General features: G+C 39.4%; 1 protein-coding gene across 1 annotated transcript in view; it reads left to right on the top strand.

The window, feature by feature from the left end:
• The window catches only part of LOC127430578 (cytospin-A-like), a 43,255-nt gene that overhangs the window by 9,635 nt on the left and 11,171 nt on the right, over nucleotides 1–22,449 (top strand). The window contains exons 2-13 of the mRNA XM_051680438.1: nucleotides 2,500–2,680; nucleotides 3,062–3,206; nucleotides 3,598–5,261; nucleotides 5,934–6,141; nucleotides 11,018–11,091; nucleotides 11,283–11,458; nucleotides 11,645–11,808; nucleotides 15,582–15,697; nucleotides 16,573–16,651; nucleotides 16,950–17,036; nucleotides 19,626–19,791; nucleotides 20,412–20,514. Coding sequence (XP_051536398.1) covers nucleotides 2,537–2,680; nucleotides 3,062–3,206; nucleotides 3,598–5,261; nucleotides 5,934–6,141; nucleotides 11,018–11,091; nucleotides 11,283–11,458; nucleotides 11,645–11,808; nucleotides 15,582–15,697; nucleotides 16,573–16,651; nucleotides 16,950–17,036; nucleotides 19,626–19,791; nucleotides 20,412–20,514 — 3,126 coding nt within the window. The 5' untranslated portion in view covers nucleotides 2,500–2,536. The remainder of the gene's footprint in view (nucleotides 1–2,499; nucleotides 2,681–3,061; nucleotides 3,207–3,597; nucleotides 5,262–5,933; nucleotides 6,142–11,017; nucleotides 11,092–11,282; nucleotides 11,459–11,644; nucleotides 11,809–15,581; nucleotides 15,698–16,572; nucleotides 16,652–16,949; nucleotides 17,037–19,625; nucleotides 19,792–20,411; nucleotides 20,515–22,449) is intronic.

Raw genomic sequence — 22,449 nt, 5'->3', positions numbered from 1 at the left:
TGGTTAATGACTTCAGTCTAAGTGTATGTAAACTTCTGACTTCTGACTTCAACTGTATAATATAAAAGAGTTTTCTGTAAGATTTTGCAAGCCAAAATGCAAGCCTAAATGTTAAAACTCTTGTACTTGTGTGGGTACTGGAGCTGTTGCTATGGTTACGGACAGATGCCGTGTGGTGCTTTAATGGCCAGGTGTCACGGACTGAACTGAACTTTAAATTCACATGAAACTGAAGCTTGGAATTTGATATACCAGACTAATATCCATCAAAAACGTGACTAAAACCGGCTGTTTGGGAGCAGCTGATCTACTATTTGCTTTGCCTTTTTCGCTTTTGCAATACGACTCTGAGCTCACATTCTTGACATTCTGAGCATTATTTACATTTGCATTGGACTACATCATTTCTCAGCGCTTGTTTTCTGTAATGTGACTGATACTAACAGTTTAGCGCCTGCAGCAAATAACGTGAGGTTGCTATGAAAATAATGTTTATACTAATACTTATTTGTTCTAATTGTAGAATACCACAATGGTATTTGTGATAAAAAAAAAAAAAATTATTTAAACTACAATAATTCCAATATTAACATGCTGTCTTAAAAACCTTTTAATTATTTTTCATTGTTTAAAAATGATTAGTCGACGTCACCAATCGATTAGTCAGTTGTTGAACGACTAGTCGAACACTCTTGCACATCCCTAGTTCAGATTAAATCATTAGTGGTGTTTTGAGGCATTGGTTGTTACTGATTCAAACAGCAGGTTTATTTATACAACAATAACATCTTTCGGCTTTAGTGTAATGTTCTTTCAGTATATATCACCTCACCAGCATGGTGAGTGGTGGTCTGCAGTTGGGTGCAGTGCTGCCTTGTTTTAATTCCTTTTCAAACATATCAACTTAAAAGGCTTGTGGGAAATATAGGGGTGTATAGGCTGGTGTCTATCTGGGCATGCCTCATCTGTTTGGCATCAAAGTGTCTGGACCAGTTTAGATTTACACAGAGAGTCTGAATAAGGGCAAGAAAAGGGTCAGAGTTCCCCAGGCAACTGAGCATGCACTGGTACAAGATAGATGGATTAATTGATTTTAGTATTTCTACAAGTTGCCTCATTATGTACACACTTTGTCATTCAAATGTCTTCTGAAGACCTCCCAAAGACTTCTAATATTCTTAAATATATATATATATATATATATATATATATATATATATATATATATATATATATATATATATACACATATATATATATATATATATTTTTACACGTACCTGTTCTTATTGTGCACGATTCATCCATGCATGTTATTAAAAAAAGTTTGTCTTGGTAGTCTTTTGTTAAAATTTTATGCTTGCTCCTCCTCTGAAACTTTCCTTTTTCGCTGTCACTATGTCCACTTATATTTCAACCCCTCTCCCTCCAACCATTTGGCTCCTTTCTGGTATGTAAAGTCCACTTCTCATTGTCCAGTCATTTCCCAATGGATAAAATCAATCTTTAAAATCTGTCAGACTACATGAATAAAGTAAAATGTGTTGCAAACTTTGTTTCATGGGGATTTTAAGATAATTATAATCACTAGACCCTAGCCTAGCTACAGACACCTTTTGGCATTATACATTTTTTTTTTTTTTAAATAACATTTTTATTATTTATGAATCATGTTTTATTGGCGTCCAATCCTACAAATTGATTTTAAGAGGTATCAATGTTCTTTTGGTGACATTTTCAAAAATGTGTCCCTCACAAGTGCCGTTAAATACACACACACACACACACACACACACACACACATAAACACTTTAGTTCCTTTGTACTGCGTACAGATGGCTTAGATAGACTTAGCTTTGCTACTCTTAAAGCCTTTTAAGGCTAGATGCTGTCGGTCAGCTCTTCCAACGGGCCTGGCCTCCACCCATGATGATGTGATAAGAAAGGCAGTTCCATCCTCTTCTTAGCCTCCTCCAATCGCACAGTGTTGTCTGCATTCAAATGCTGGCCAATGACTGTTTTCCCCTAAAGTGTCTGAGATTACAGTGCATGTGAGGCAGCATAAATAGAAATCCACAGGGACCTAATGTTGCATTCCATCTGTCTCTGAGCAAAAACATAAACTTGTACACAATGTGTTTCCCCAGAAAAATGATCTGCATGACAGTACTGAATGCTACAGGAAAAATATGAAGGTTGGAGGGAAAGATTACATGACCTTGGATGTTTTAGTGATGCATTTTTGTGTAATAAAGATGGTCTGACTCAGGTTTATCCAATTCTAAAGCTTAATTTACTTTACACTGCATTCCATATTACTCACAAGCTTTTTTTACACTGTTATTTTCTGGAGTAATGGGCCCTTTAAAAAACTGTTGTTTAATATTTATTTACTTGTGAAAACAAAAGAAAAAAGTTTTGTTTTGGCCATTATGTTTAGATTATACAGCTTATATCTCTCTGTATCCAAGTCAATGACTCCTGTTTCTCTCTGTTTAGATTACACTGTAAATGTATCAAGAACTTGGAACCAAGCATGAAAAAGGCGACCAAGCCCACGGCCGCCGGCTCCAGAACCTCAGCGGGCACTAAAGCCCCGGTCAGATCAGAGGGAAGCAACATTATGGGCACAGGTAGCAAGATGGCAAACAAAACCCAGAGTTCAGCCCCACTATCTAAGGTACCACTAAGCCAATTAACTATTCAATAACTGGAAAAAACTCTTTTAGCCTAAGCTGGTTTGCTGGTCTTAGCCAGTCTCCCAGGTTGGGCTGGTTTACTGGTTTTAGCTGGCTGACTAGCTGAACCTGCTGAATTACATATTGGCCAGGCTGGGAGACCAGCTAGACCATCTTAAATCAGCTAAGACTAGCAAACTATTTAAGCTGTTTTGTTCAGCAGGGTATGGATTAATCTGTTTAACTTGTTTTTAATCAATATTTTTGTTAATGTCAATATGTTGAAACTAGAATCTGCTAAGAGTTTCATTTTTAAGGGATAAGTATAACTTGTGATTTATCTGTAGCAGATTATTAACTTAATGTGCTTGTATACTCACCAGGCAAAGAGCAATGATGATCTCCCAGCGGTGAGTGCAGGAAGTGGAGGAGTATCCATTAGCAACAGTAACACTACAGCCAGAAACAAGAGAGGAACCTCTAATCAGAGCACCAGCAGCACAGAGACCAAGGCCAAGACCAGTTTAGGTAGTGCTAACCATTAAAAGCGATTCATTGCCTTGGTTCGGAAGATATTTCAAAGAAAATGTTCTGTTTGTTTTACAAAATACTACACACTGTGTGGTATTAAAATAATCCCTGCCTATTGGCCTGCATGGCATCTGCACAATTTTTCACATTTCCTGTGCTGATTGCGAGAGAAAGTCTGCAGGATTTATATGAATTATTTAAATATGGATCTGAGAATATTATATTCGTATTGTAGAGGTGGGGGATCTGTAGAATATTATGAATAATGGATGTTTGTGTCGCAACAATTATTAAATGTGAACGCCCATTAAATGTGAACGCCCATGACTATTGTGTGGTTATGGAAAGGTTTCTGTTATGTCTAAATGTAATGACTATTCTCCTTTAGGTCTATCAGGAAGGCGTGGAATGTCCTCTGCAGCCAAGGATCCAGGCACGACCCGAGAGAATTTGCAAGAATGTTCCAGAGCCAGTGCTGCTAAAAAGCTTGCCGGACCCACTGATGCCATGTCTCAGAAGAAATCTCGATGCCGAACAGTAGGCGACTCTGAGTCTCGGATGAGTAAATCTCGCTCAGACAGCCAGATTAGACAAAAAGCAGTTCTTGAGTGTAAAGTGAAGGACCTGCAAGGCTTAGCCAAGATCAAAGACTTGGAGATCCTGCACCTGCGCTCTGAACTTCGGGGTATGAGAGCCCAGCTAGGTCTGGAAGACCTTGGGGCTCCTGATCCAGAAGAAGGATCTGAAGAAACCAAGCAACCACAGGAGAAGGAGGTTTCTCCTGTTATCAGTGCTGCAGATGTGGAGTCCACACTCCTCCTACTTCAAGACCAGAACCAGGGCATTTGTGATGAGCTCAACATGTTGAAGAGTGAAAACCGCATGTTAAAGGATCGCCTAAATGCTCTCGGCTTCTCACTTGAGCACCGACTTGACAGCCCTGACAAAGGCCTGTGCTGCCCTTCCCTTAGTCCTGAGCCTGTTGCAGGTGGTGGCCGCATTAGCACCAGGGGGGGTCTCTGCGAAGGCGGAGGGGGTGGCATGCGGACATCTTCCACTGAAGGCTCTGCCCAAGGATCTACTGAGGACTTATTGTCAGAACCAAGACGTGTCGGCTCTCCGGATGCAGTGGACAGTGAGTGCAGTGAGGTCTACCAGCCCATCACATCTAGTGATGATGCCCTAGATGCACCCTCAGGTTGTGGGTCATCTTCTGAATCTGAAGGTGGGCCACCGAACAGGGAACATTCACGCAGGGGTAGCAGTGGGAAAACCAGCGAGGTTTCGGTGGCTTGTCTGACTGAGCGCATCCACCAGATGGAGGAGAACCAACACAGCACAGCAGAAGAACTCCAGGCCACCATACAGGAACTTGCTGACCTGCAACAGATCACCCAAGAGTTGACTACAGAGAATGAACGTTTGGGCGAAGAGCGTGCCATTCTAGTTGACTCCCTTTGTCAGCAAGGCGAGCGTCTTGAACTGTATGGAAGACAGCTGGACTATTTCCATGGCCTGCTTGATGAGCACCGAGTGGCCTACACCAAGGATGACGAAGATGCCAAAAGTGTGCGATACGTGGAGCTGGAAAGACGCTACGCAGAGCTCAACGAGGACTCACATTTTGAGAGGGAGCAACTCTTGGGTGTCCAGCAACAGCTCAGCAGTGCGCTCAAGATGGCAGAACAGGAGAACGCAGAAGCCCAAGGCCTGATGGCAGCATTGAAGGAAAGAGTCCATATGGCCGAGAGAGCTGTGGAAATAGAGCGCCGGGAGTGCGCAGCCACCGCAGCAGAGATGGAAGCTTTGAGGGTGGTGTCTGAAGGAGAGCAGGTGGAGCTAAACCGTTGCAGATTCCAACTTGAGCAGGAGAGGCAGAGAGTGGCCCAGCTCCTCTCCATTCACAATGCAGGGGATAAGAGTGACATAAGGCACCTGCTGGACAGCGAGAGATTAGACAAGGAGCGAGCAGAGGCCAAAGCAGTTCAGCTACAAGATGAGCTGGGGCACACGCGCAGTGAAGCTGCCCAGTTGCAGGAAGCAATTAGCAAGGTGAAACTGACAAATACACTCGGTACATACACATTTCCTTAAGTTATCTAAGGACATTTTGCGTCCGTCTGCGGTGTTTTTTTTAATAATTTGTATGCGCTATACGGACGTCTTTGACTATTGCGCCACGTCTCACTGTTTTTTCAGCATCTCGCACAGGAGCACTATGTTTTTAAGACACCTTTTTAAGACAGACTCGAGACACCTGCATTCTGATCCTTTTGTTTAGTTGGGTCTAGCTTTTTTTTTTTTTTTTTGCATTCAGTCTGAATAACCCCTTAGGGGTTGTTCACACAGTTTGTATTCTTGTATTTTTTGTATGCTATTTTTAATTTCTAGTCTATGTACATGTGTTGGTTGAATGTGTTTGGCTACTGCATCACATCTTGCTGTTTTGTTGTGTTTTTAAGAAGGTGTGTCAAGTGAAATGAAACTTTTCAAATGCACCCCCTGCAGTTTCTTCTATTCTGCTGTGCTCTGTTTACCACTTTTTTTAATGCAAGAATGTTTTCAGTGTGAACACCATTTTCATGTCTTAGGACTTTGGCATATAGAATACTATAAAGATGGAAATGATTTCAAGTTCTTGTACCCAACTCTTGCTTAGAAAGAAGCAGTATTCCATCTTCCAAAGTGTATCCATTCTAATGTGTTTCTTTGTGTGTTCTAAAGCTGGAGGGTGAGTTCTGGGCATTCCGTGAGGACGTCCAGATGCGGCTAGCTGATCAGAAACGGCTTCTGGAGCAGCAGTGCTCTGAGCTGGAAAAGAAGGACACCGAGATCGCAGACATGAAGGAGACCATCTTGGAGTTGGAAGATGAGGTCGAGCAGCATCGTGCTGTAAAGCTCCACGACAACCTCATTATATCTGACCTAGAGAGTAAGTCACATGACAAAATGGTTTCCATGGCTACTGGTCACTCAACTCTGTAACATGCATTATATATTTAAAATGCACCACTTTTACTATTTCTTTTACTTTATTAAATATTAAATTCTGGCGTGTAATTCGTCCTGCACTGTTGTGCTACGGGCATCCCAGCAAACACATTTACATTGTGAAAATGTTTTAGCCACATTCCATTTTTACTATTGCATCGTTGTTTGCTAGGTGTTCTCCACATTGTAACAATGTAGAAATATAAGATGCAAGAAGGCTGTAGTAACGCTGTGCTACAATCAGCAACTAGGAGACAACGTTCTGGCCACATTTGTTTATTTCTAATGCCTTAGCAACATGTTACTCTTCATTACTCATAATTTCTTTGTGTTCTTATATTTTGTGGTTAATAATTTTCAATAATCAAACACCTAGAGCCTCAAAATTAAATAGCATATTATGAAATAACTTTATAATATCTAAAATAGTTCTTTATTAGTTATGTTTACAATAAATTAATTATAATCAACAGTGTAAACTTTGGAGAGTAAAAATGCAACACAGGGTCATATCATCGACTTTATTAATACATATTACATTGGAATTGTAATGAGTGTAATTGCTTTACCGAAAGTATATATTATTTAAACCAGGGGTTTTCAAAGTCTTAAACAGTAAGCCGCCACCCCCCCGACAGAATTTACAAGACTGTGCCCCCACCCTTTTTTTTATTTGCAGATTTACAGATTACAATAATGTTGTAAATAGGCCTATACAATGGCAAAGTAAATAATAAATAAGATAGCCCATGTTGATGTAAAAAAATCTTCTACTAAAATCAGCAATAGGCTACATTTTGGCCACTTATCCAAAGTTTTATCAAGCATTTCTTCTAGTGTGATATTATCAAAATCCATCATACAGTGGTGTGAAAAAGTGTTTGCCCCCTTCCTGATTTCTTATTTTTTTTGCATGTTTGTCACACTTAAATGTTTCAGATCATCAAACAAGTTTAAATATTAGTCAGAGATAACACAAGTAAACACAAAATGCAGTTTTTAAATGAAGGTTGTTATTATTAAGGGAAAACAAAATCCAAACCTACATGGCCCTGTGTGAAAAAGTGTTTGCCCCACCTGTTAAAACATAACTTAACTGTGGTTTATCACACCTGAGTTCAATTTCTCTAGCCACACCCAAGCCTGATTACTGCCACACCTGTTCTCAATCAAGAAATCACTTAAATAGGATCTGCCTGACAAAGTGAAGTAGACCAAAAGATCATCAAAAGCTAGACATCATGCCGAGATCCAAAGAAATTCAGGAACAAATGAGAAAGAAAGTAATTGAGATCTATCAGTCTGGAAAAGGTTATAAAGCCATTTCTAAAGCTTTGGGACTCCAGAAAACCACAGTGAGAGCCATTATCCACAAATGGCGAAAACATGGAACAGTGGTGAACCTTCCCAGGAGTGACTGGCCGACCAAAATTACCCCAAGAGCGCAGCGACGACTCATCCAAGAGGTCACAAAAGACCCCAAAACAACATCCAAAGAACTGCAGGCCTCACTTGCCTCAGTTAAGGTCAGTGTTTATGACTCCACCATAAGAAAGAGACTGGGCAAAAATGGCCTGCATGGCAGAGTTCCAAGATGAAAACCACTGCTGAGCAAATGAACATTAAGGCTCGTCTCATTTTTGCCAGAAAACCTCTTGATGATCCCCAAGACTTTTGGGAAAATACTCTGTGGACTGACGAGACAAAAGTTGAACTTTTTGGAAGGTGTGTGTCCCATTACATCTGGCGTAAAAGTAACACCGCATTTCAGAAAAAGAACATCATACCAACAGTAAAATATGGTGGTGGTAGTGTGATGGTCTGTGGCTGTTTTGCTGCTTCAGGACCTGGAAGACTTGCTGTGATAAATGGAACCATGAATTCTGCTGTCTACCAAAAAATCCTGAAGGAGAATGTCCGGCCATCTGTTCGTGACCTCAAGCTGAAGCGAACTTGGGTTCTGCACAGGACAATGATCCAAAACACACCAGCAAGTCCACCTCTGAATGGCTGAACAAAAACAAAATGAAGACTTTGGAGTGGCCTAGTCAAAGTCCTGACCTGAATCCTATTGAGATGCTGTGGCATGACCTTAAAAAGGCTGTTCATGCTCGAAAACCCTCCAATGTGGCTGAATTACAACAATTCTGCAAAGATGAGTGGGCCAAAATTCCTCCACAGCACTGTAAAAGACTCATTGCAAGTTATCGCAAACGCTTGATTGCAGTTGTTGCTGCTAAGGGTGGCCCAACCAGTTATTAGGTTTAGGGGGCAATCACTTTTTCACACAGGGCCATGTAGATTTGGATTTTGTTTTCCCTTAATAATAACAACCTTCATTTAAAAACTGCATTTTGTGTTTACTTGTGTTATCTTTGACTAATATTTAAACTTGTTTGATGATCTGAAACATTTAAGTGTGACAAACATGCAAAAAAATAAGAAATCAGGAAGGGGGCAAACACTTTTTCACACCACCATATTTCAGGCATTGGAGCAATTCACCAATGATGATCAATAACTTTAAATTCAGTCTGACAGACTCATAAACCCGATATCAAGTTGAACTCGTAATGGAAACGTGGTGACAAATGAACAGAGGCAGAGCTATATGGCTTTATAATACATTCGCGAGTGCATAAGACACGTTTGAGCTCTCTCTGAACAGCACATAATTGAGAGCATGCCCTCGTACAACCTGTATGTGGATGCGCTCACGCATGATATGCATGCGTTCATGAAATTGAACAGTATTATAACGCCATAGAGCTACGGTCTATTAAACTGGACTATGGTTCATTAAGCCAATAATTTTCATTTATGTTCACAATACATTTTTATTGTATTTATGTATCTTTTGATTTTACGTGGTAAATTTATGATCAATCTCTGCGCCTCACCTGACATGCTCGGGCACCCCCTGGGGAGGCGCGCCTACCCGTCTGAAAACCGTGGATTTAAACTATATATAAATGATTAGGTATAGCCACTGAATGCCCATGTTTATCCTAGAAAAAAAAAAAATGAATACATATTGGCACAGGACAATAAATATGGAAACTTTTACAAAGTTATTAGGCTCTACATGAGCAGTTCACAATAGAAATCTGACCTGACACATTTGTCTATAAAAGCAATGAAAATCAAATATCCTCCTTTTAATACAATTGAACACGCAAGTTCATATTTGAAAAAAATAATGTAACTACTTAAGTGTTGATAAGCGCTTGAGCTATGTTCCTGACTTCACACTTGCATTCTTGGTGCTACAAAAGAGACATTCTGTTATGATTGTCTCCCTCATAGCCATTTACCCTATGTAAGGTATAAAGTACAGTCATCCGGTCAGTAATGCAAAATAAACAATACAAAGTGATCTTATATCACCCTAAAAGGGGTTTATTTTGCGATGATGTCTTGCTGGATGTACTTTATCACCATTATTACATGACTACTTAATAAATGTATAAATAGTCATGAAATATTGATTTGAGTTGAAATTATGTTATTATGTGAAAAGAGAGAGAGACAGTTCTCTGAGTTCTGATCAACCTGTTGGTGTTTAATATTGTCTGCAATACCTGGTTGATTGGTCAAATATCTGTTTAAGCCCAGATGTGTGGTCATTGTTCAGAAATGTTTGTTCACTGAATGCCATGATTGACCAATCCGAATAGAGTTTTGCAGAAGGTTTATAATAATGCCTTGCCTTTAAATGTGCCATAGCTCTGTGTCCTTCACTCTTGGACATCCCAATTTGGTATGCTGCAGAAATCATATATTAGTATTATATTACTATTATGTATATTCATTGACATTTTGAATGTTGAACTGTACCGGTTGTCCAATCCAGCTGTTAGATGGCTAATAGATGGCTCTTAGCCTGACATTTTAAGAGAAGTTTGATATGTATGCATTTCAAAAAAAAAAAAAAAAAAAGGAAAGCATTATCTTCCAGATGTTGTGGCATGACTGAATGTGTGCTATCTGCATGTGTGTAGCTGCTTTGTAGTTTGCTTGCATCTCTGGATCAATGATATATTGATATAGTATGTTATAGTGAATTACTGGCCAGCAACTATTTGCATATGCTGTACATATACATTGTATACAGTATATATATTTACATCATTGTTTGGTGTGTAACATGAGACCTGCTCCATCATTTTAAAGTATCAGTTTAGGTATTTGAACAATGAAAGAATTATAACATTACATGGGTCAATTTTACACCAAAACAGATTGCAAATGTACATTTACAGTACATATCAGTACACAAACTACAGACTATAAATCACTCTTTGTAATAATTCAGTTTTTTAACAGAACAAGTATTGTTCTCCCAAAGTATAGTTTGTTTTTATTTATTATTATTTACTTATTTCACTGACACAGAAATTAAAAGCATTACTCAAGAATCCTCGATGAATCACAGCAGATCTGCTTCAGATGAAATAAATAAATGGCTGATATTCTCGCTACAGTACAGTCATAGAGTGATGGTCAACACAACGTAAGAATAGAAAAATAATTACCAACATTGTCACCCAGATACTGAGTATGTTGCTGTAAATATATCAAATGTGCATTATCCTAGATCAATTGTTCAGTAATTTAGTTTGAGTTTTTTCCAATGTATGTGATTGGTTTGTTTAGTTTTCACTAGATTAACAGTGTTGTTTGCATCACAGGCTTCTGTCCACATAGAGGCATCATTGAGCCACTATTGGAAGTGGACAACACTATGTCTTGACTTCATCACTTTGACTTTGTTTATAGATCTATAATGATTTCTTCCATACATTGTTTTCCATCAGATTCCATCAAAAAGCTTCATGATCAGAAATATGACATGGAGAAGGAAATTAAGGTGCTTCACCGAAAATTACGGGTACATTTTCCCTCTCCATTTGCTGTCTCTATACTTTGTGTCTCTTTGTGTTTGGATTACTTGATTTAGCAATCCTACCTAAATAATAGTTTAGAGCTGAGTGCTAACATATTTATGAACTTTCACTGATGAAATATCCTGTAGTTTCACCATGATTTTCATAATGCTTTACTGACACCTGTCACTCACAGGAGGAATCGGCTGAGTGGCGGCAGTTCCAGGCTGATCTGCAAACAGCTGTCATCATAGCCAACAACATCAAGGCGGAGGCTCAGGAGGAGACTGGGGACCTGCGCCGGCGTCTACAGGAAGCTCAAGAGAAAAACGAGAAAATAAGCAAAGAGTTGGATGAACTAAAGAACAGAAAGTACGAGAAAAAAGATTACACAGCCCAGTCTGAAAGTGCTGAGAGCTGGAATATAAACAGAGGTTGTGTGATTGTGTTTGTATGTTCAAATATTTGCATGCAGAGGTTCTATGCATGTTTGTGTGTCTAGTTCTGACTATGTTGGAAATTTGTGTATTAATGCATGTGTCTATGTGCATACTGCAGGCAGGAAGAGGAGCGTGGTCGTGTATATAATTATATGAATGCCGTGGAAAGAGACCTGGCTGCACTGAGGCAGGGAATGGGCCTAAGCCGACGCTCCTCCACTTCTTCCGAGCCATCGCCCACTGTCAAAACACTCATTAAGAGCTTCGACAGCGCCTCACAAGGTACCCAAACATATGCAGGTTGATGGGTGAATGTCACGAAAACATGTCCAGGTTAAATTTTTTGCATAGCTTTAATACAGTGTTTATATAAACTCAGCAAAAAAAGAAACGTCCTCTCACTATCAACTGCTTTTATTTTCAGCAAACTTAAAATGTGTAAATATTTGTATGAACATAAAAACATTCAACAACTAAGACATAAACTGAACAAGTTTCCCTGAACAAAGTGGGGGTAAAAATCAAAAGTAACAGTCAGTATCTGGTGTGGCCACCAGCTGCATTAAGTACTTCAGTGCATCTCCTCCTCATGGACTGCACCAGATTTGCCAGTTCTTGCTGCGAGATGTTACCCCACTCTTCCACCAAGGCACTTGCAAGCTTCCGGACATTTCTGGGGGGAATGGCCCTAGCCCTCACCCTCCGATCCAACAGGTCCCAGATGTGCTCAATGGGATTGAGATCCGGGCTCTTTGTTGGCCATGGCAGAACACTGACATTCCTGTCTTGCGGGAAATCATGCACAGAACGAGCAGTATGGCTGGTGGCATTGTCATGCTGGAGGGTCATGTCAGGATGAGCCTGCAGGAAGGGTACCACATGAGGGAGGAGGATGTCTTCCCTGTAATATACAGCATTGAGATTGCCTGCAATGACTACAAGCTCAGTCCGATGATGCTGTTACACATCACCCCAGACCATGATGGACCCTCCACCTCCAAATCGATCCCGCTCCAGAGTACACACCTCGGTGTAACACTCATTCCTTCGAGGATAAACGCGAGTCCGACCATCACCCCTGGTGAGACAAAACCGTGACTCGTCAGTGAAGAGCACTTTTTGCCAGTCCTGTCTGGTCCAGCGAAGGTGGGTTTGTGCCCATAGGCGACGTTGTTGCCGGTGATGTCTGGTAAGGACCTGCCTTACAACAGGTCTACAAGCCCTCAGTCCAGCCTCTCTCAGCCTATTGCGGACAGTCTGAGCACCGATGGAGGGATTTTGTGTTGCTGTTGTAACTCAGGCAGTTGTTGTTGCCATCTTGTACCTCTCCCGCAGGTGTGATATTCGGATGTACCGATCCTGTGCAGGTGTTGTTACACGTGGTCTGCCACTGCGAGGACGATCAGCTGTCCTTCCTGTCTCCCTGTAGCGCTGTCTTAGGCATCTCACAGTACGGACATTGCAATTTATTGCCCTGGCCACATCTGCAGTCCTCATGCCTCCATGCAGCATGCCTAAGGCACGTTCACGCAGATGAGCTGGGACCCTGGGCATCTTTCTTTTGGTGTTTTTCAGAGTCAGTAGAAAGGTCTCTTTAGTGTCCTAAGTTTTTATAACTGTGACCTTAATTGCCTACCATTTCTAAGCTGTTAGTGTCTTAACGACCGTTCCACAGGTGCATGTTCATTAATTGTTTATGGTTCATTGAACAAGCATGGTAAACATTGTTTAAACCCTTTATAGTAAAGATCTGTAAAGTTATTTGGAATTTTACAAAATTATCTTTAAAATACAGTGTCCTGAAAAAGGGACATCTCTTTTTTTGCTGAGTCATATATATATATGTTTAGCAAAAATTCAAGGCAGTACAACAAATAGTAATATAATGTAGAAATATATATATATTTATAGAAATATAATTTCGATTTTTTTTTTTTTATCAAATTAATTAAATTACATGCCAATTAATTAATTGAATTGATCTCATATAATCAATATTTGCTAAGGCAATTATATTATGATATAATATAATAAATAATACATAATAATTCAAGTACTTACAAATAGAATATATAGACTTTAATTAATATAATAATTTAAATATTAGTATTCGTATTGGATTATTGATGCAGACGAGTAAAGAATTGATTACACCACACAAACAGTGGCTTTAGAAGTCAATATATTGTTTGTTTTGTTTCCATATTGTAATACCGTCCCACAGTCCACATCAATTCATTTTCAAGTGAGTTTATTATTCCGTCCTGTTTTCTAAATTTAAAGCATCTTACTGGTTTTCAGTGTCATAATCACCATGTTTTTAAGACGCTATGTGAAATTAAAAGTAGTTGAAACTTTTAAAATTGTGTCTCGAGACCCCTGCATTCTGTTGTGCTTCATCCAACCGACAAGAATGCGTCCATCCTGTGCAAGGAGTTTGATAGGTTTCTGTGACCGGCTCTCTATCAGGTGCTGCCTGTATGGTTTATTGAGGCGCGCTTACTGCCCCCTGCTGATGAGGCTCCTAAAACTTTTATTACGTAATCTACGTACGTGTCAGGGGTAAGATTAATGCTGCATTAATTCAAATTCGGATGTGGGATATTCCCTCTTGATATCTCCGATCTCTGACCATAAAGGCATTCTATTGCCAGATACTCGGAAGATGACGTGTAAACGAAACTGCAATGCTTTCGTTAGCTTAGCAGGGGTTTGATTGTCACCAGAGATGTCTCCTAGCAACCCAATTGATAAACAATGCTGCAAAGCTAGCATTTGTGCTACAGGTGGACAATTATCAAGAGGGGAGTATACAGTAATTTACCATGTTTGTGTGACATCACGCACCTGCAGAGTTGAATGAATGAATGAATGAATGAACGTTACATTTATATAGCACTTTTCTGACACTACACACACAGCGCTGTACATAGTGAACAGGGGACTCTCCTCAACCACCACCAGTGTGCAGCATCCACCTGGATGATGCGATGGCAGCCATAGTGCGCCAGTACGCTCACCACACACTAGCTATTGGTGGAGAAGAGAGAGGAGAGTTATAGAGCCAATTAATGGATGGGAATTATTAGGAGGCCATGATTGAGAAGGGCCAATGGGGGGAATTTGGCCAGGACAACAGGGTTACACCCCTACTCTTTTCAAGAAGCGTCCTAGGATTTTTAATGACCACAGAGAGTCAGGACCTCGGTTTAACATCTCATCCGAAGGACAGATTTCCGCACAAGTTTCCTCGTTCGAAGTACAACTTCAAGTGGCGTTCCAGTGCACTTTTCCTTGTAAGAAGTTGGAAATTCAGACTTTCCGAGTTGATTGGAATGCAGCATAACTGCATAAATTTTGTTAACGTGTTATTTTTATATAATTAATCTCACAAAATTAACGTATTACTGTAAATCATCAGCCCTAAATTGTATTTATCAGAATGAGATTTTATTGTATTCTTTTTTTTTTTTATATTTTTTTTTATATAATCGGGGGTAAATGTGTTACAATAATGTTGAAATAATGTAACAATGCAAAAAATCTTGATTGTCCCCAAAATGGGCTATATTTTCTTTATGTAAAATATAATTTCTTATTGCTTTCCTTTGATTTTGGGGTGAAATATTATCGGGACATGTTTGTGACAGGTTTCGTGAAACTGAAACTGCTCTTATTTATATTATTTACTTCTAACGATTAAAGATCTGGGCTGGTAACCATAAGGTTGTAGGTTACAACCCCACAAAGGGAGATCTATGAATTTGGTGTTTTGTTAATCCCTTTGGATAAAAGCGTCATTCGAAATGATTTTTTATTTATATATGTATTTCTGTTATTATTTGTCACATTTGTCATATTCCTTTGTGCACTGCATCTTCTGTCATCAAGACAAATTCCTTGTAAGTATAATCTACAATAAAGATCATTCTGATTCTGATTAGTAATCAGCTATAACTCTGATATTGGCATCCTAATACATGTATATTGTATCCTTTTCTATTTTTAGTCACAATACTGTATGTACGTTGGTTTGTCTATCTGTCCGTGAACAGGACCTGTTCCAGACAGTCCAGCTGCTGCTGTTGCTGCTGCGGCCACTATCTCTAGAACCCCACTGAGTCCCAGCCCTATCAAAACCCCTCCAGCTGCTGCGGTCTCTCCCATGCAGGTATAAACCACCAGGATGGATGAATGAACTGGGCATAATTATAAGTAAATCACATTAGTGGACGTTATGCAGTTGGATAGACAGGTCTGTTTTTGATAGATGCATTAGGATGGATCTCTGGGCACTTTAGCAGATGTCTGCATTCTTCTCTATGGGGACATTGTGACTAACACCCATCTGTCCGATTAGAACTCCAGGCCTAGTGTGCATGGAGCTGGAATGGGGCTTTCCTTCTCTTTCTCTCCCTCTGTCCTGCGTGGATGTCCTTTGCCATGGCAGTCTTTTTGAATGGGACATGCAAGGCTCCTCAAAATGTGCCAAAACATGATGTTTTTGCGAGGAAAGGAAAATTAGGCAATTTGACATACTTTGAGTGCAAAAGTATGTCAGGCGCCGAGACCTTGTGGCATATGAATTTAGAGTCTTTAGAATGTTAGATATATAACTGGTTGTCATTGGCTCAAGAGTTGTGGTTTGCAGTTTGAGATTAGCCATTGTTATGTAATAAATGTAATAGTTGCAATGGTTGTCCACTAAATTGCATTTTGTTAATTGAAGTGTAATTCATTGGACAACCGTCGTCGTCCCTTTGTAACAACTTATCAACCACACACAGTAGTTTTAGTATTCACATTTGAGCTATGATTGTGTGTAGTTTATTTTGGAATTCATGTGGGGAATATCAGGAAAGTAATGTAAAGGAGGAGTGTTTGGGAAACCGTCATTATTTTTAGGCAATTCTGTCTGTTGACGCTAGTGGCACAGAAATTACACACTCCACCTTTCACGACCCAAGCTTCTAACTGTGAATTTTAAAGTTATTATATTTGAGTGCTGTGTGCTTATATCCTTTGCATCCCTTTCATGTTTTTCAGAGACACACCATCAACTCACCCAAACCTCTTTCCTCAATGCTGGACAAGAGTCCGAGCTACACAGACCTGAGCATACCAGGTGAGTTAGCATTAGTCACACTGAAATTATCCTCCCTCTTGATCTTTTACTCTTTCCTGACACCGGTTTGATCCAGTTATTCAGAGCCGAACTCAAAGTTAAAGGTTATGTTTAATCGTGCTGTACCGTTTCACACAGTCTTAACATTTGCAGTTAATGACCATTAAGATTGTGTGCCAGGCCTTGAGAAGAAAGCAGATCTGTTTATTTTAAAAGAGCACAAGCTTAGTCATGCTGCATAATGCCTGCTATTCTGTTTCATTGTTGTGTGTGTGATTGCATGTAATCCAATAAACAGACCACCTCCTCCGTACCTCATCTGTGACGCGCTCTGGCTGTGGCCTCCAGAGGGTGGCAAACAAAGACTCGTCCAAGTCCATATCAGGTACGTTTGGACACATGTAGGAGGCTGAAACTACAGGAAATTCTTTAGAGTGCAACAGTTAGGTTCCGAAAGTGAAAATCCATTTAATTTTTTCCATGGGCAAATACATTTTTAACGATAATTTTAAAAAAGCCAGACCTGCCGTGAGCTCTGAGGTTGTTAATCGAAGGTGTATGCTTCTGTTGAAGCCATCAGCCCACGTTATTTCAACTAAAATATTTAGAAATCTTGTTTATTAGCAGATTTCCTGGTAAAGAACTACACTACCCATTATCTTGAAGAGAAATACTCCACCGTTCAAAGAACGCTGCCTACAAAGCACGCCGAAGATCTGGTCATTCACTCGCATGACATACTGTGAATTACACATCAGAGGTTTTTTTTTTCTCCTTGCTTTTATATTTACAAATATCTGAATATTTTGCAATAAAATTAAAAAAATGTAGTTTCCAAACTTATAATCATCAACTTAAAATCAATAGTTTTATATTTTTTCATTGTTTTTAATTAGATTATTTAATTCGCAGTGCTGCATGGGATTGTAGTTCATGCCCTCATTATAGACATAAAGTACACAGTCTTGACTTGTACCTTTTGTCTTTTTGTATGATTTTTTAAATACCTTTTTGCTTCAAAACAATGTTTGGAATGGCATGATTCATCTCAGAGCTGGTTGGTTGGGTTCATGGCTTAAAACTTTTATTAACTAGTACTTTATGAAAGCCCTTTGGAAAAAATGTATGGGAAAAATATTTCCAATAGCAAAACTGCTGAAATGCGGGTAATGGGCAGGTAATGTTGTGCTCTATTAAGGATGGGTCTGGATAGTCAACTAGTTGGCCAGCAACCAATTGGTCAAATTAAGGAGATCGACAGTTTATAAGGATTTTTCAAATTTTGTTTTAGCTTTCAAGGTGCACTCAGTAATTTTTGCTTATTAAAAAAGTTTTACTCCTAAAGAAATGAATTGTAATTTTTAAACATCTTTATAAAATCATGATCACTCACATGAGATGAGGACTCTAGTCATATCAGTAACCTAAAAAAGCTGTTTTATTCTACATGGGGCAGGAGCACCCTCATGGGGGCTGCCATTTTAGAATCACATGACCAGCTGAATACTACTCGCTTAATCTCAGTAACCGGAATGTTATTGGTCACTTATGGATTAAATTAATCATGGCTGATTGTGAATAGTGAAATTCTACAATGGCAACTGTAACTGAAAACTATTGATTTTGAATGAAGCTGCATCCACACCACTAGGTGTCACTGAAAGTCCAAAAAGTAAATTCAGTGCATTCAGTAAAAAGTTACTGAATGCACCTTAAAGGTCCAGGTATACTTCATTTTTGCATGTTCCGGATGGCATCAGGCCTGGTCGACTGCGTTGCCTTTGTGAGTATACTTCTCGGACGGCAAACGAATAGGAACGCGTTCAACGCATGCGCACTACAACTACTTTGTGACACTCTTTTTTGTACAGTCAATGGCCAGCAAATGCACAGATGACACGCACAGCCGAGGACCACGTGCATGAGTCAAGAAAATCTAGGCGGTGTGCGGTCAAGGCTCTCGACTGTGCAGATGATGCAATTTGCGGCACACATACTGTGCGCGGAGCAGTCCGCAACGCGCACACCCGAAGTATACTTTGGCCTTTAAGATTTTTAGTTGGATAAATTTAGAGAAGCAGCTTCTCAAGACAATTTTAGCATGTTGTACTTAAGTGTGCCGTTAGCATGGTAAACTCTCTCTGAGGAGTTATGACTTTAAAATTCATCCCTTTTAAAGCTGTTTCTCACCATGAGCATTGCGTTTAAGATACTGTGTCAAGCATAAACGTAATCCAAAATAATGCAAGACACCAGTGGTTAAATCCATGTCTTCAGAAGCGATACGATAAGTGTGGATTAGAAAAAGATCAGTATTTAAGTCCTTTTTACTATAAATCACCACTTTTGACCAGCCCCGACTAGTAAGTGGCGTTATGCACGAAGAATGCAAAAAAAAGAAGAAGAATGTGGAAGTGAAACTGTAGATTTATGGTAAAACAAAAGAACTTAAATATTGATCTGTTTCTCATGCACACTTATCATATTTCTTCTGAAGATATGGATTTAACCTCTGGATTCATATGGATTACTTTTATGCTGCCTTTATGTGGTTTTTTGGAGATTCAAAGTTCTGCCCACCATTTACTTGAATTGTATGGACCTACAGAGCTGAGATATTCATCTAAAAATCTTTGTTTGTATTCTGCAAAAGAAAGAAAGTCATACACATCTGGGATGGCATGAGGGTGAGTAAATGATGAGAGAATTTTAATTTTTGGATGAACTATCTCTTTAATAAAAATTGAGACCTCTCAATGTGATGCGTCATCTGTGAACACCTTATAAGAAATTAGGCCTGACCTAAATTTAAGAGCTTCCTTTAGACGACTAATCGACTAATTGTTTAGACAACCCAGCTAGTCAATTATGAAAATGTTGTTTTACACATCTACAGAATATATCATGATGATATTAACCGCACATACATGATATAATGATTTATCATAATGTCTTTGCGTTGTTTGCTTGTCAGTTTCCCACAGAAGCAGTGAAGAATTAAAGAGGGATTTGTCGGTCAACGACGCATCAGCACCCTCGTCTATCATCACGATGGGCTCCTCCTCTCCCCAGCTGTCTTTATCTTCAAACTCATCCTCCCCAACTGCCTCTGTCACGCCCACGACACGAGGGCGTTTACGGTAAGCGCTGGATTTGTTTTTGTTGACTTCCAAAGTGACACTCTCTTGCTGTCAGGTTTCCCAGATATCTCTCTCTCTTTCACACTCTAGCGCTCCCTGTCTTTCTACGGTGATGACAGGCCAGTGTTCCGATAATTGATGTCACTTGTTCACCTGTCCTGAAACTTGACCGTGGCTCCATCTTAGTTTGAATGGGCCTTTGAAGGGATGGTGATTCATTTCTGCACTGTCCTCTGTTATCAGTGCATCTTTTCTATTTGGATGTAGCATTAACTGGCCTACCGGAAAATCCAGCTGAAACCAACTTCTGATGTTAGATGGTTGTACATGGTTTCTTGCTGGTGCAGGCGGGTTTAGGTGGTTAATCAGCTTAACTTTCAGCCGGTTTGGACTGGTAGCAGACAGTGTTTTCTAGAGAATTATGTCTTTGCAGCGGGGATCATGTTGTTGCTAAATTGTGTTGCTGCTTATTTGCATAAAGTTAAAGTATGCTCAACTTTGTCACCTTGATAACAGTCATTGTAATTTATGTCCACCCAAATGTGATGGAGCTGTTCTCCAACTAAAGTTGAATCCAATAAAGTGAAACTGTATTTTTAAAGTGATTGATGTCTCTACAGAGAAGAGAAGAAGGACCCTCTATCAGCTTTAGCCAGAGAATATGGAGGATCCAAGAGAAACGCTCTGCTCAGATGGTGCCAGAAGAAGACCGAGGGTTATCAGGTACAAATGTTTTTACATCTTTTTTTCTAATTTTCTCCATGCCAGATTTCAAAAGTTCCAAACATCCATCTTAACTCTCCTATTGTCTTAGGGTCATTTCTAGCGGTCGACCGATATATCGCCGAGGCCAATAAATGTGCCGATATTCTACGGTCTGCATATCATAATGTAAAATTGTTCGCCTGTTTTATTTTCCCTCTCTCTCCTCAACAGTTCCCTGTCACCTTTAACTTTCTTTTCTAATGATAAAAGGCAAATATCAATACAACTTGTATTATATACCGTTTGCAAATGCCTGTATATCACACAATTTAATATAGTAAATAACAAACATAAAACTGCTAATATATATATATATATATATATATATATATATATATATATATATATATATACAGTAAAAGCTCTTATTTAGTACTATAGTTACTCAGTTTCACACTGAGCCATGGGGAGCAGAAAAGAACTGTCAAAAGACCTGCGTAACAAGGTAATGTTGAACAACCACACTGTCTTTTTCCAGAGCAGCCTGTATTTCTCCTGAGTTTACCTGTGGGTTTTTCTTTGTATCCCGAACAATTCTTCTGGCAGTTGTGTCTGAAATCTTTCTTGGTCTACCTGACCTTGGCTTGGTATCAAGAGATCCCTGAATTTTCCACTTCTTAATAAGTGATTGAACAGTACTGACTGGCATTTTCAAGGCTTTGAATATCTTTTTATATCCTTTTCCAATTTTATAAAGTTCCATTACCTTGTTACGCAGGTATTTTGACATTTCTTTTCTGCTCCCCATGGCTCAGTATCTAGCCTGCTCAGTGCATCCACGTGAGAGCTAACAAACACATTTACTATTTATACACAGACACTAATTGTGATTTAAAAAGCCACAGGTGTGGGAAATTAACCTTTAATTGCCATTTAAACCTGTGTGTGTCACCTTGTGTGTCTGTAACAAGGCCAAACATTCAAGGGTATGTAAACTTTTGATCAGGGCCATTTGGGTGATTTCTGTTACCATTATGATTTAAAAAGGAGCCAAACAACTATGTGATAATAAATGGCTTCATATGATCACTATCCTTAAATAAAAGACAGTTTTTTTTGCATGATCAGTCATATTTTCAAAATCAATGCCAAAATTTCACAATTTCTGCCAGGGTATGCGAAATTTTGAGCACTACTGTGTGTGTGTGTGTGTGTGTGTGTGTGTATATATATATATATATATATATATATATATATATATATATATATACACACACACACCAATCAGCCAGAACATTAAAACCACCTGCCTATTATTGTGTAGGTCCCCCTCGTGCCGCCAAAACAGCGCCAACCCACATCTCAGAATAACATTCTAAGATGATATTCTTCTCACCACAATTGTACAGAGCGGTTATCTGAGTTACTGTAGACTTTGTCTGTTTGAATCAGTCTGGCCATTCTCTGTTGACCTCTCTCATCATCAAGGCATTTCCATCCACAGAACTGCCCCTCACTGGATGCTTTTTGTTTTTGGCACCATTCGGAGTAAATTCTAGATGAAAATCCTCGTGCTTGCGGCCGAATCACAGCAGTCCTGGTTTAGGGCCATATAGCACGATTGCGAGTGTGATATTGGTTATATACAACAGTTCAATGAACAAATACATTTCATTTTTTGGGGGGGAAAAACTGAGTACGGTCATAAAAAACGCATTTGTGCATGGAACTACTTTCTTATGCCACAGATCAGAATCTGCTGTTGCTGGTTCAAAACAAATGATGTGTCCAAGCCTCTCAAAAACATAACTTTAGAACTACTAGTATCACAGCTTGGGCTGTTTCTAGCATGTTATTGGAGAAACAAGGATGTGTGTATGCGATCACCTGTTGATGATGCTGTAGTGTGTTAATCAGCTTTCTGAAGGTAATGATATTTTGGTGAAATTCATC

This window comes from Myxocyprinus asiaticus, chromosome 40 (genome assembly GCF_019703515.2).
Source record: "Myxocyprinus asiaticus isolate MX2 ecotype Aquarium Trade chromosome 40, UBuf_Myxa_2, whole genome shotgun sequence".
NCBI lineage: Eukaryota > Metazoa > Chordata > Actinopteri > Cypriniformes > Catostomidae > Myxocyprinus > Myxocyprinus asiaticus.
This window is presented reverse-complemented; position numbering and strand designations above follow the sequence as displayed.